This window comes from Pogoniulus pusillus, chromosome 7 (genome assembly GCF_015220805.1).
Source record: "Pogoniulus pusillus isolate bPogPus1 chromosome 7, bPogPus1.pri, whole genome shotgun sequence".
Taxonomy (NCBI): domain Eukaryota; kingdom Metazoa; phylum Chordata; class Aves; order Piciformes; family Lybiidae; genus Pogoniulus; species Pogoniulus pusillus.
In genome coordinates, this window is record NC_087270.1 from 18,958,379 (window position 1) to 18,972,570 (window position 14,192).

Below are 14,192 nucleotides of genomic sequence, written 5' to 3' on the forward strand. Positions count from 1 at the left end.
TTCAGAAAGAGCCTTGTCCTAGTCATGTTTAGAATTTGTTGGAAGGGCAAATTGAGGCAGTGAAGATTATTTTTTAATTTAAAAGCAAAATTCCTTTTTATTGCAGTGTGAAAAGGACAAAACTGAGGAAAACTAGCACAAGCAAACCTCAAATCAGCACGGACTACAAGAAGGTGTGTCTTGGCTCAGTGGACTCCCAGATGGGGAACAGAAAGAATGACTGTCAAACTGCTCTCAGTGTCCCATCTGAAGTGAAATGTAGGACTACAGGACTGCTGAAGGACTGCATAAATACAGATGAAATCAACTCAGAGCTTCGTGCTTTAGAGCTGGGAAATTATGTTAATCAGAGACAGCCAGCTGATACTAGCAGCCAGCAAAAACATCACTCTCTGGAGTGGCTGAGATCAAGTCTCCTAAGTGAGAACCCTCCTTGTAGCTCTGAGTCAGCACTGTTGGATCCAAAACCAAGTCAAAAAGCAACCAAAACACAGGCTCTACAGAGCTGTGCTTCAGAAAAAAATTTAGAGCATTTCCAACAAGTATCTTCTGAAGAGACTCCTTTGAGCCCCAGCAAGACAGAAATGAGTAAAAGCAATGATGGTGGTTTAAGTCCAATCCTGGAGGAGAAGACCTCACTTAATTCTAGATTATTCTCTAAACAAGATGTGACAAAGACTGTGTCTAATGAGGAGCCATCAAGTTTGAGTAAAACCCTTTCCCACCCTCTGTCTGTGAGGAATGGTGTAGTGCAGAGAAGCCGAAGTGATCCAGGCACGGCAGTTGTGGAATTGCCTGTGATGCCATCATCTTGTTTAGAACTGCAGCCCAAATCTTCAGAGAAGCTTGTCCAAAAAAGAAAAAAGGAAGTTCAAAATTGCCTGAGGAAGTTAAAACTTCGAAGGCTTAAGAAGTTATGAAGTCAGGAAATCTTGGTGGCATAGGTAGGCAGCCAGGTTTGTGTTTGGAGTGTAGGAAGCAGTTCAAAATAGCGAAAAATAATAAAAGTATCAAGTCAAAGTTAGATAACTTTTAAGGAAAACTAGTTAACTATTTCAGTAATGTGGAATTGCAATGAAGATAATTCTGTTAAGACTTTAGGAACCAGACATTAATATTGTACAGACCAATATGGTGTTTTTATAGACAGGAAAATACCTTGTAAAGTGATATTTACTAAGCAAAATTTTAGTCTGTGTATGTTTTAGTGCTATTTAAAAATCATATCAGCTGATGACAGCAGAAGTTAAAACCACTTTAGTGATCTTTTAGCAGCTGCAGTTATTCAGTGTTTTGCTTGTTTCTGAACACTTAGTTTATTGTAGTAAAACTTAATCCCTTCTGTCTTAGGAAGTTTGTGCTTTATTCACATCATCTTCACAATAGCAAAGCAGATACTCATTCAAATAAACCCTTAACCAGAGTTTAATGTTGCTGATAACTTAAAGGCCACATTTTCGGTGGTGTTTCAAAATAGGTCTGGTTTCTGCTTGTGAAGTTGCTATTGAATATTTATTTCTATTCCAAGTTGTGGGTACAGGCAATCATACATTCAGGCTCTGGAAGAATGTAGAGTGGGCTTATATGTACAGTTACCTGGGTGTGCAGACGTTGCTGCTGAGAAGAGCTCACACGTAAATGTGCATCCACACTGTCGTACATTCATTTTTTAACACCAGGCCTAGCCTGTGCACGAGGACAGAAGCCTTTTGTCATGTGTCAGTGATATCCAACCTATTTGTTACTTTGAGATACAGGTAACTTTTAATCGTGCAGTGCTTTTTCTTGCTGCTTCTGTAACTTATGTGCTGAGCAGCTAAGGAAATGTAGCTTTTGATTTTGTGCATCTTTTTAAAATGTTGAAAATAAAATTATAACAAGCTTTCTCTTGTCATTCTCCTAAAATCAGTGTTACCACAGACACTTGATATGAAGTAATCTTGAAAAATCTTACTGAGAGGTACCAAGCACTGTGGACATCCTTATGTAGGTTAATCGTGAATGTTAGGGTGGTAGTGCAGTACAGGTCTTTGTGAAAGTTGTTAGTCATCAGCTAGGCACTGTCAACAGCATCTTTCTGTTTATTCTCTAAGTGAGAACAATTCTGCATGCCTGCTAGAAGACATTCTTTCTTTTTTTTCTTTCAGCCTGTTTGCATAATGTTTTCTCTCTGTGCTTTGAGAAAGATTGTTAATGCTTACCAATCTTCAGGCTGCAAAAACATCAAGTAACAGCAAAACCCAGGCAGCAAATGAACTTGGGTTTGGAGGAGAAATAACCTGAGGTATGTTTAGTTTTTCATAGGGATGTAATGCTGGGCCAGGAAGGGAGGAAAAAGCACCTTTTTGATAAACTTGAAAAAAGATAGAAAGATGTTTAATGAAACATCAGAAAAGTAAAGAGTAATTAAAATAGAATAATTTGCTGGTTTATATTAAAATCTTAGGTCACGTTTTCTAGGTGGCTTCTTTAAGTTTTTAGAGTGAAAAAACTTTTAAAAATGGAACAAGCATATATTGTAGTCTGCAGTTTTAAATTTCCATTATTTCTGCTTTGCTTTTCCTTGGCTCTTTCTGATGATGTTCTTGGTTGTACGTTTCCTACAGGAGAGGTTTGCAGGTTATGCAGTAGCAGACACAGTTGCTTCCTTTCATTTCATTCTGGTTGGGAGAATAAGATCTTATACTGGGTTTTGCAAACTGGCAAACATGTATCTGTGAAGACTGTAGATGGGCTTGAGCCAAGTATGCCCCCCCAGTGTCACTGCTAACAATTTTGGATTCTGAAGCATCCCTCCTACTTGCCTCTCTATTCTTCTAATCCATTTAATTCAATAATTAGAAACCAGACAGCAACCACGCAGAGTTTGTATCATCACAGACATATGTAGTTCGACCTGCCTTGCAGTAACAGTTTAGTGTAGTGCTTAACTGAGTAACATACCTGCATGCACCCTTACAAATTAATATTGTATATTTATAGGGGGACCTATAGTCATTTTAGGACTAAGTTGATTAAAGATTTTAGAACCTAGGAAATAAGAACAGATGCAAGTGAACTCCATCCAAAGTGCATAGTTACATCATTACTATAATTACTGACTTGTTAGGTTCTGAGGCTAGTAAAGTTTAGTAACTTTTGAAAGTTGACTCATGTATTCTCTCAGAAATGTAGTTACTCAGTGAAAAATCTTTGAATTCCTGAGCATTTTAGGTGGAATTGCTGCTCAGAACTGTTCTTTCTCTTGTCTGTGCAGCAGGACTGTTATGAAGTTCCCCTTTGCAAATGTGGGGGTGTTTTACATGATGCTGTGACAGCCAGGCTGTGTCGTTGCTGTGTGTGTTATTTCTATACTTTAAGCCCAAGGTTGTCTTCTCAGTTTGTGTTTTAATTTAGCAGCAATCTACCTGCATGCCATTGACTGGCAGAAGTGTGGCCTAGCACACTCTTGAACCACAAACCTGGTTTCCTAAGTCAAGTTTAGGAAAAAAAGTGCAGCTGGAAACTGAACTAGAATAAAAATAGCAGTTTGCAAGTATTGGCTGTGGCTTTCTATTGCCAATTTGCTTCTGAGCAGCATTAACATGCATTTTGTTAAAAGTAATAAATATGTAAGGCACTGTTCAGTTCTGAAACTTTCAGTGAAGCACCAAACCAATTTCTTTGGTTTGTTGTTTTTCTTTCACGTTTGTGTGTTATGTGGTTTTTTTAATTTTCAGAGCTCCTTTGAACTCCTCTGAAATACTGTAGATCTGAGACTGGCTACAGCCTGCACTGCAGAGCTTGAACTGAAAAATATGTGTTTGTCTTAGACAACTGTCTGCTCCAAACCAGCCAGCTTTGGGGGTTTTCATAGTGAATTATCTGTTTGATATGCTGGATGCTGTTTGCTGATACTGCACCGGTTCTTACCTAGCCAAACACTTTCTAATGTGTGCAGACTATCATTTCTATTATTCTTTATGTCTAAGTAGTTAAAATTATTTGTTTAGTGAACTTCTGTGTTTAAACACACATCAAAAGCTAGACTAGCTTTTTACTTTACATATTTATTTATAAAGAGGAAGCAAGCTGATGTAAAAACTCCCTTGCCCAGTGCTGGTTAGTAGGAATGCTTAAACTGTCACAAGAGTTATTTTGAGTAATAAGCTTTATGCTAGTTGTGGCATTTTCTGTGAGGTTGTAGTTCTGTCTACCAGGGTTGGGAGTCTCTGTTGGTATGTTCCTGTAGTTGCAGAGCTGTGTTATGCTTGACTTGAATCGTTCCAAGAGCACCTGGTTCTGACAAAAGAAAAGATAAAAAAGGCTTTTTCTTGCTACAGCAGGTTTTGAACAAGTGAGATGTTAAGTAGCCTTCTGAAGGTGTTTATTTCATCAGTGTGAACTTCCTACCCTGTCACCACTCTGCAGGTGAGTCGCATGGTCTGAGGTTTACTTGACGTTTTTATATCATCATCTCACAGACTTTTGACTGGAAAATGGATTCTTTTGAAGGGAAAAGGTGAATCCATTTTGTTTGTCTGCAATTGGAGTACAAAATCTGTGAACTATAGTTAACTTATCCCAGGTGCAGTTAGGAATAGTTATCTCCTTGTCCATCTCACTATCTAATAAAAGGTTTCATGCTGGAATAAAACACTGATTCAGGCTTGAGCGAGTTAATACTATAAGGACCCTTTTAGCCAGCAGTGGGAAGTGTGGGTTGGCTTCAGAAATTAGCCTTAATAAAAAGCATTCCTCATTTCCCTGCTTTCTGCTTTTTTTTCTTCTCTAATAAGCATTAACTAGTATCCAGAAACTATGTGAAGGAGAAGCTGTGGGATGGGGGAATAGGAGCATACGCAGCCTTTCATCAAAGGAATATGAAAGCCTTCTGCAGCTGAACCTGGGAGGGATATGAATATGCTTATTTTGACAGTTGAGACAGCACTGAGCGTAAGCAATTTTCTTCAAGGTAAAGCAGACTGGGTAAGGATTTCAGACAGCTGATTCTTTCATCAGTTCATTTAAGTATTTCTGAACACAGTTCTCCCATCTTGCTCACTTTTTCATTTTTTTCCCTTGATAATTAAACTAGAACCTGATCACGTGTGACCTCATCCTTTCCACAGTGGCAATAAGGTGGTACTTTCAGATGGGGTCTGTTTGGTTGGCTGGTGATTGTCAGCTTATGCTGAGAAGTTGTGAGAGTCATGAAAGTGATGTATTGTCAGAGGACGTATCAGCGGTAACCTGGAAATTGTCCAGGGAATTAACCTCCAGCATCCTACCTCCTTTACTATCCATTTAAATTATCTAAAGCTGGGAACTGGCTCCTTTGAGAGCTGACGGTGCACTTCTTTTGAATTAAAATTTCCCTGATTTGCTCCCATTCTCTCAAAGATAGATCCTTTAGAAGAGATGACACGTAGCACCTTTGTAGCAGGAATTAATAATCTAGCTCCATAGCTGCTTTATTTGCTGCTGTAATAATTATCTTTTTGATTTATGCCTCAGATCTTTCAGGAAGAGTAACTTGAGCTATAATTCTAGAGATGGGCATGCCCCTTTTTAATATTAATATGATCTCATAGTACTAGAATGAAAAGAATAGAGATTTATTTCTCCACCCTGTAGAGAAACTGGTTAAAACAATTTGCACATCACAGAGAAAGCGTTCACTGGAAGATCTGGACTGGAACTCCAGTCTGACGCCTTGTCTGATACTGCATCACTCCACTGCAGCCCCAGTGCTAGGTAAGCTGTTGTCTGAACCTCCCTCTAGTAGCCCACAAACCATACACCCCACCCCCTCACCCTTTCTTCCTCTTTGCACCCAGCAATGGGAACAAATCATTACACAGCTATTTTACTGTTTTTCCCCTTTTGGGAACAGTAGCTAAGCTCTGAAAGCAAACTCTGTGTGTGCTGGTGAACAGTCGTCATGATGGCCACTCCTGTCAATATTGAGAAAGAGGAAGTTGGCAAATTCTTAAATATACTTAAATAGTCTTGCTCCATTTAAAAGGGGAGGGGGGAGCTTATGCAATCACTTCCATCTTCTGTGGAGGAAAAGGCTGAATTTGATACTTCCCTTGTCAGAACTTCTCATCTTTGCATACACTAATAAAAACATTGGCTCTGTCTTGCGACTTGTTGCAGAGGGACTATGCAAGTGGCAAGGTCTGGGTCGCTGACTTGAGACTGCTGGCTGGGGCAGCTGTGTTGGGGGCTGGCAGGAAAGAAGCTGAATCATGCAGTCTTCAAGGAGCAATGAGAGTGTAACCTTGTGTGTCTTCTAGCTTGGCAGAGAGACAATTAGTAATGTTAACTCTTGGTGTGCAGGTGTGGCAGCTGGTGTAAGAACAAGTGTTTCTGTGGAGAGGATAACTAATTCATGGATAACAAGTTAACCGTGGGACAGCAATAGGCCCTTGTGGCCAAGAGGGCCAGTGGGATCCTGGGGTGCATTAAGAAGAGTGTGTCCAGCAGTTTGAGGGAGGCTCTACTCTGCCCTGTTGAGACCCCCATCTTGAGTACTGCATTCAGTTTTGGGCTCCCCAGTTTAAGAAGGACAGGGATCTGCTGGAGAGAGTCCAGCGGAGGGCTACGAGGATGATTAGGGAACTGGAGCACTGCCGTATGAGGAGAGGCTGAGAGACCTGGAACTTTTCAGTCTGGAAAAGACTGGGAGGAGATTTATTAAATGTTTATAAATATCTGAGGGTGGGTGTCAGGAGAGGAGGGACAGGCTCTTCTCACTCATTCTCTGTGATAGGACAAGGAGTAATGGATATAAGCTCCAGCACAGGAGGTTTCACCTCAACACAAGAGGGAACTTCTTTACTGTAAGGGTCACAGAGCACTGGAACAGGCTCCCCACTTCCCAGAGAGGTTGTGCAGTCTCCTTCTCTGGAGACTTTCAAGGCCTGTCTGGATGCATTCCTCTGTGACCTGAGCTAGATTGTATGGTCCTATTCTGGCAGCAGGGTTGGACTTGATGGTCTCTCTGGGTCCCTTTCAACTCCTGACATCCTGTGATCCTTTAATCAGCAAAACTGCTTGAAGATGCTCATCTTGTGTTTAGGTCCTGAACTAGCTTCTTTTTCTCCTGTGTGAAGCTTCAGGTGCAGAGGTGCTTGCTGGCTGTCGTTTGCCTCTATTAGCAATGCAGAAATAGCAGTTCCCAGGCTGGCTTTGCCCCAGTACCATGAATAGATTTGCTTTAAAGCTGATGTAATGTGCACACTCAGCACCTTTTGCTAGGTACCTCTGCATATGCTGGGCCTTTTACATGCAGAGGTGCAGTGGCTTTGATGTGGCTATGTTCAGCTTGACCTAACTCAATTCAATGGGTTCAGCTACAGCAAAGCTGGCGGTATGAAGTGGAATAATTTTATTGTACTTGTAAAGCTTCTGTGCTCCAGTGGCAGCAGCTCAGGAAACACATTTTCCAGTTCTTGATTAGGGATCCACAGAACAAACACATTCTGCTTAAGTTAGGAGAAGTTTCCCACTGATGGTATCTTCCTAGAGTGGTAAACTCCAGCAAAGTATAACTTCAACAAAAACAAATGTGTCTTAGTATTCTAAGGGGAAGACTTTGTTAATTTTCTTGACAATGGAAAAACTACCTATAGTGGTGGTAGTTCCCAGCTTTGAAAGATCAGTTGTGTGTTATGTTCACCTGTGTCAATTTAGAAGCTACCACTGAGCTAGAAGGATGTAATTTTAGACTATCATGGCAGTTTCACAGAATTCTCTTCCCTCCCCCTGTACAAATTTTGTGGCTCTAGTTTTATAACGCTCTGAGGTAGTGATGAAACAAGTGAAATAGGAAAGATAGCCTGGGTGGAGAAGCTTTGCAGTAATAGAGTACTTAGAAGTTGCCCCAGTACATTTTGAAAGCACCTGAGTGATGCATTCTCAGGACTAGTGCACCCATGGATTCTTTTGCTTGTTGAAAAGAAGGCAGGCAGATTCATTCCTACAAGTTAAATGCTTCTGTTACTTAGAAGGGGTAGTTGGTTTCCACATCACTGAATTTGAGACCTATGTGAACAGCAGAAGTCACAAAGGTGGTTAATTTCACATTAAAAGTATGGAAAAGCATTCATTTAACAGCCTCACTCCATACTTCTGAAGCTGGGGGAAGGTTTTATTATCTTTCCATGGCTTTTTTAGGCATGATGTGTTTGCTTTATTGTAGAAGTCGGGAAACAAAGGGAAATAAATACCCAAGGGATTTGTTCAATGAGGAATTATTGAAGTGGTCAGATGAGGCTAATCTTGGCTTCCCATTCACCAAACTGATGATTCTCGGGTAGGGAAGTTACATGGCACATGATTGTGAAAGGTAAAAGCAGTCACTGTTCCGTGGGAGTAGCAACAAGTTAGAAATTGCCCTTTAAGCGTGAATTCAGAAGTAACACTAAGTAACTTTGTATCAGTTTCTTTTAGACAGAAGGTACAGATTAAGTGGTGGTTGTATTCATACCACAGCAAACTGAAGTATCTGTGTTTACTACAAACAAAACATGTAAGGAAAGGCCTAACGTTGCAGCAGGGTGAAGAGAGCTGATGCACAAGCAGCAGCCTGACCCTGTTTTCACTGAGTTCACTAAACGCTGTTAATTGTTCCTTCACATCAGCAGAAAGTGCTACTGTAAGAGTAGCAGACTGCTAACCCATCGTTCCACAAACAGCCCCTCCAAGGAGGGAGAGGCTGCAGAGTTAAGCATTAAAAGGCATTGTGTTGAATATTTTAAAGAGTTTATTTTATGCTTTACAAAGCAGTTTCTGCCCACTAGATCAGTATAATCTGTGGATCCTTTCCCACCCAGGTCAGCAGTTTGTATCTTGCCTAGCGACTTAGATTTGGTTACTATCTGGTGGTAGCTCATTGGCCCACGCAAAGTAAACTTGTTGCACAATTCCAGTCACATCACACTCCTCTTAGAAGTACATCAGCCGCATGACATTGAGAACAAGGGACACACTGCTTTATAAGCCCTCCAGTCTGCTTCAGAGCCGGAGGGGACCATGTAATCACCTAACAAAACTGCCTCCACCGAAATCAGAAGCAGGTCTTGGAAATGTAAACCGACACCTGCCCCTGTTTTCACACAGCTCACTAGTTGGGAGTGGCTCCAAGCTCAATAACCTTCACGCTCTTTTATGTTTTCATACAAAAAATTTAATAAATATTACTTTTCAAGATTTATTGCCAGGAACAACACATCAAAGATGCATTTTCATATAACACTAATATCACAATACAAGGTATCTTCATGATCTCAATGGTTAACCACTGAGATTACTATGTTTATAAGCCTTTTGATCTTAAATGTCGTAATAGCACTTTGATTTCCTCACTTGTTAAGGCGGGCAGTGTAATCTATGGCAAACCTACACAGTGATCTTACTGGACATTCTACTGTTCAAGTATTCAACAACTAGCTTATTAGAATACTCCCTAAATGCAGTAGATTACAAAAAAAAAAAAAAAAAGTCAAATCTACAAGTGGTTCAGTATTAACATAGTCATGGTGAGAAAAAAAAAATTAAAAAATTAGAATTTACAAAAGAAGATTGCTGTGTTTCCAACTTCACACGCTAATGGGATATTTTAAATACATGCAACCACTCACATTTCATCTACATAAAGTAATAGCTCAGTTTTGTTCCCTTAAACTGCTCTGTAGCAGAGTATCTGCCTGTCACTCGGCTTTTTGTTTTCAAGTCTAAAGCAGCAAAAAAAAATTTTTTTCTAGTCTACTGATCTAAACTGCCTCAGTCAGTACTTCCAAATAGTCTTAAAGTGGTGATACTATGGAAGGTGTTTCAAACTTTTGACAATGTACAAAAACCAGCATCAAGGCATGAAAGCCCCTCCTATTAAAAATAAACTATTTTAGAACACCTTAGTTTTGGCATATAGGCAACATGTAACATGGAAAAAAAAAAAGTATCGAAATACAGAAGCCACAAGCTTACAATGCTATCAAAAACCTTCAACTCTAAACACATACATATAAATAAAAAGGAATGATATTTTAAGGCTCTTGATTATTAAGTTAATAAATCAAATATACACAGTGATTAATAAAAAAAGAATTATTTACATTTCTATACAAACTTCTATTTTTGACACATTTTCCTCTTTAAATTCTTCATTTACCAGCAACTGCTGACAAGTTCCCCCCTCCCACCCCCAACAAAAATACAATAAAAAAATAAATAAACTTATTTTTGATAGTTGCTGTGGTTCCGAGCTGCAAAGGCACTTTCAAATACAGAACTAGTTGTACGTCACCATAAAACCAATATACAAAAAACTCAAATTCAATAAATATAAATAAAATGTATTCTTCTAGAAAGAGACTGTATAAATGGGGACATCTGGCAGAAATTAAAAAAAAGGAAAAGAAAACAAATCGGAAGAGCGATAAGGCTATGTCATACCTTACGAAGCCTTTCCATGGTGTATCAGCTACAGCTGAATTTACAGGAGGGCACTTTTGACTAGTTTTGCATAGATGTGAAATGCAGCACTTGGTATTCCAGCCAACCACAGCAACTATCATTGCCAGTGTAAGCCAGCTTGTCAAAACTTAAATTAACACAGGGACTCTAAGTAAATAATAGCCTTAGACTCAAATATTACACAATGGTTGAAGAACTACAAGCTCTTGAGTGCCTTCGTAATGATACTTAAAGGCCCTGCATGGCAGCACCCCACTGTCTGCTATACAATGTACTCCATCCTATTCAGGCTTTGTGCACTTTCCAAGTCTCTGTTGTCCTGTTTATTTGTCCAGTTTGGGTGTTTTGTAGGTGTGCTGTTGGGGGGCTTTTCATCTCTGTCTACCAAAGTGTATGCTGGCTGCTTGGCAAATCGGGCCTTCTGCTGGTGTTTGTCCATGTCATCTTCCTCCACCTCTGAATTGTGTGTCCTTATTTTGGCAATTTTAGAGTTTTTGTTTTCGTAGTCTTTGATTGGGACAGTATTTGCTCCATGCTTCTCGATGGGGTTTTTAATCTGGTTCAGCTGCTCCCTTACATTGTTAGTAGTGTTGTCATCAGATGCCGTGTGAGTGTGGCTGCTCTGCTTTCGGCGCCTTCGGATGCACCAATAGAACACAGTTACGAGGCAACAGATCCACGCCACTGTTAGAACTGAGCTCAATAAGGGCACCAAGAAATCTGGAAGAGACAGGAGACCAGTTAACCCTGCTCATATGCTCTTCCAGGCTCTCTGCAATAAACCCAGATCTCAGTTCTCAAGCCTTTCACTGGGGTCCAAACAGTAACATAAGGGTAATCTTGGCTCTTTTAGGATATAGGATGTGTAAACAGAGTGTAGTACTTGAGAGCAGTGACTTAACAGCCCTTGTCAAAAACATCTTCCTCTAGGAGGAACAGCTCCTACCCTTAGGGCACCTAGCTCCACACCCACCATGGACATTTCTCTTTCCACCAGTGACTGCTGGTAAGGTGCCAGTACATGCCCAATACTGTGAGTAAAGCTCATAATGGATGCTTCTAATTCATCACATTTGGACAGTGGTGACATGAAGTAAATACATGGCAGCCATCAGAACCACCAGCTGCTTTCTGCTTCCTTATTTCTCCATGAAGAGTGCAGGAAAGGAGCAGCCCTTTTAACAGGTTAGGACACTCGTTTAGAGTGGCTGTGGAACTTTTGGTTTTTTAAAGTATTAAAATCCTGGGGCAAAGCTTCCTTACTGCTCCCAGTTCACAGGGACAGAGGTTCTCAAGCTTGCTACATATCTCACAAGTGAAGAAAGTCTCACCCGTGGTGAAAGGCTGCTCTAGCCTTGGCATGCATGCAAGTATTTGGAGACAAAGAAGCTCACCTGTTTTGTTTTTAACTGGCCGCCGCTGTACTCTGACTTCCGCCACTGCAGCAATTAGCGTGTTGTTACCATCCCGCTTACTGACAAGGTCAATGATCTTATCTGTGATGTCTTTGATTGGGTCTTCATCTTCCCTGATATCTTCTGCAGACTAGAGAAGCAGTCACACAATTAATGCCAAACACCAGATCAGATGCCTGGGTAATCTGCTATTTATACACTCTTGCAATCAGTTAAGGCTCTCAGTACTTTTAATATCTAGAAAACAAAACCAAACAAAAAGCCCAACTCTGGACAAGAACTAATACTGCAGAATTGTTGTCTTTAAATAGACAATCAAAAGTCTACTGAACTTTTACACTCCACAGGAGTGTACCAGAAGGATGTTTTGCTGTTTATTAGAGTCACCACCAGAAAGTGGCTTCCAGGTACACACCTGTAACCAGGATTTCCTTCCCGTTCTTAGAGGGGATTGGAATAGAAACTAAACTGCAAGAAGGAGTGCTAGCAAAGCCAAGAATTAGTATTTTTATGAAATCCTCATATTGCACACATTCAAGCAACTAACTAGGAAGACATACAAAAATATTCAAGAGATACTTACAATAGCAACATGTATTTCATTATTTGCCAAGTGTGAAGGCTCACAGATAACGTAGATTGAATATTCAACAGAAATGTTCTTCAGAATATTCAGATTCCTCAGTTCACTGCAAATGTGCTCTGTGGTAAGGCCCTGGAGGATACAAAAAAGATGCTGGTCTCTCTTAAATACACTCATGCACACAGATAAGAAATGTGTTTTCATTTTTTTTCCCCTGAAGTAAGAGTTCTCAGGGAAAGAGGATGTGGAATTCTGTCCAATCCTGCTTTTGTTCCTCTCTAAACACCAAAGCATTCAGGGTAGGGCTATGTACTAATCCTTCTCTATTTTCTGGGGTTTTTTTTTGATACTAAGGGAGCACCACCTTTTACTGGACTTTCTGCAGTCAGAAAAGTGGCTTGGTACTCCAGGCAGCACAGCAAGCCATGTTCTGCTACTTACCGGTGCCATCATTTCTTTATTAAAGGTAAAGGTGATGTTGGCACAGTTGTCCTGGTAGTAAGAATCAGAATTGCATTTGGTCTTCACAGGCTGTTGATTGGAAGGCCAACATTCACCCACTGCAGCACAAGGGTGAGTGAAGCAGTGGTCATCTTTAATGGGCACACAAGCATGTCCAGCTGGGCATTCGTTATGACCTTTAGTGTGTATGACACAAGGCCGAGGGCCACACCAAACCTAGAAGAAAATAAATACCAATAAGTACACTGCTGGTGATAGGACAGAAGACAGTATAACCTAAATACACAGCACACCTCTACCTTAGAGCAGGTGACTTTTCCATTCAGACACTGACAGGTGTTACAGTCATCATCCCATTTAGCCCCATCCGGCATCACTCGAAGACTGGTAATGCAAGGCCTTCCTGTAACTGAGGACAGATGGAACACTGTCATGAACTTGAAACAGAAAAAGTGGAGAAAATCTCTTACCTAAGTTCACCTAAATTTGGTGACGAGTTTGCTTCTTCAAAGATAGATACTTGCTTGAAAACAAATAAAGTCCCACCCCCCCAAAACACCCCCATGCAATCACAACTTTGTTAATATGCCATTATGCAGATTCTGCTACCAGTACTGTGCTCAGCTGTGAGATCTGCAGTACCTTCTTGGCATCCTGTGCCACTACGCCCTGGTGGGCAAATGCAGCGGTACCCGTTAATTTCATCGATGCACGTAGCTCCAAAGGCACAGGGTGAAGACTGGCATTCATTGATATCTATGATGGGAAGGAGAAGATATGAAAGTTACTTTATAGTATCCCTTTTATTATGCGAGAGAGAAAAAACCACACAACTGAAAACCACTATACATGAGATTTCCCTGCTGGATCTTTGTGTTTGTTGGAGATAGAACTCACTCGGAGATTATACTGGTACTGCTAGTAAGAATCTTTGAAATTTCTGCTGTGTGGCACTAACAAAGATAAAAAACTGTCCTCTATGGCTACGTAAGCTTTTCAAGGGCAAGGACACATTCCACCTCACCCAGGCATGCTTCCTCTACTTTGACGTGCTCTATGTTTTGTCCCTCTGCTAAGTTCTCCAACTAACAGCACGGTTAAACACCTTTTCAGTTCTAATGCCACTATAAGCTTTCTTTCTATGGCTTTTAATATTTTTTTTTAAAGTGTTAATTACAGGTAGGAGGAACACTGCTATTAAATTACAGGGAAGTGCATACACCACCTCAGGGCCTGTAGGTAGATTATTAATTGATAAGGTTTTCAGC

The 14,192-nt window shown here is 40.5% G+C and overlaps 2 protein-coding genes across 6 annotated transcripts in view; one reads left to right on the forward strand and one right to left on the reverse strand.

Annotated features, from left to right (window-relative positions):
- SLX4IP (SLX4 interacting protein) overlaps positions 1 to 1,882 on the forward strand; it is a 76,046-nt gene extending 74,164 nt beyond the window's left edge. For all 5 annotated transcript variants that reach the window (XM_064146129.1, XM_064146127.1, XM_064146128.1 and 2 more), the window contains one exon: positions 107 to 1,882. In XM_064146129.1, coding sequence (XP_064002199.1) covers positions 107 to 920 — 814 coding nt within the window. In that variant the 3' untranslated portion in view covers positions 921 to 1,882. The remainder of the gene's footprint in view (positions 1 to 106) is intronic.
- Positions 1,883 to 9,152: 7,270 nt separating this feature from the next.
- Positions 9,153 to 14,192, reverse strand: part of JAG1 (jagged canonical Notch ligand 1) — a 35,524-nt gene continuing 30,484 nt past the window's right edge. The window contains exons 21-26 of the mRNA XM_064146138.1: positions 13,567 to 13,680; positions 13,224 to 13,333; positions 12,904 to 13,140; positions 12,463 to 12,594; positions 11,859 to 12,009; positions 9,153 to 11,184 (exon numbers count right to left, since the gene is read on the reverse strand). Coding sequence (XP_064002208.1) covers positions 10,727 to 11,184; positions 11,859 to 12,009; positions 12,463 to 12,594; positions 12,904 to 13,140; positions 13,224 to 13,333; positions 13,567 to 13,680 — 1,202 coding nt within the window. The 3' untranslated portion in view covers positions 9,153 to 10,726. The remainder of the gene's footprint in view (positions 11,185 to 11,858; positions 12,010 to 12,462; positions 12,595 to 12,903; positions 13,141 to 13,223; positions 13,334 to 13,566; positions 13,681 to 14,192) is intronic.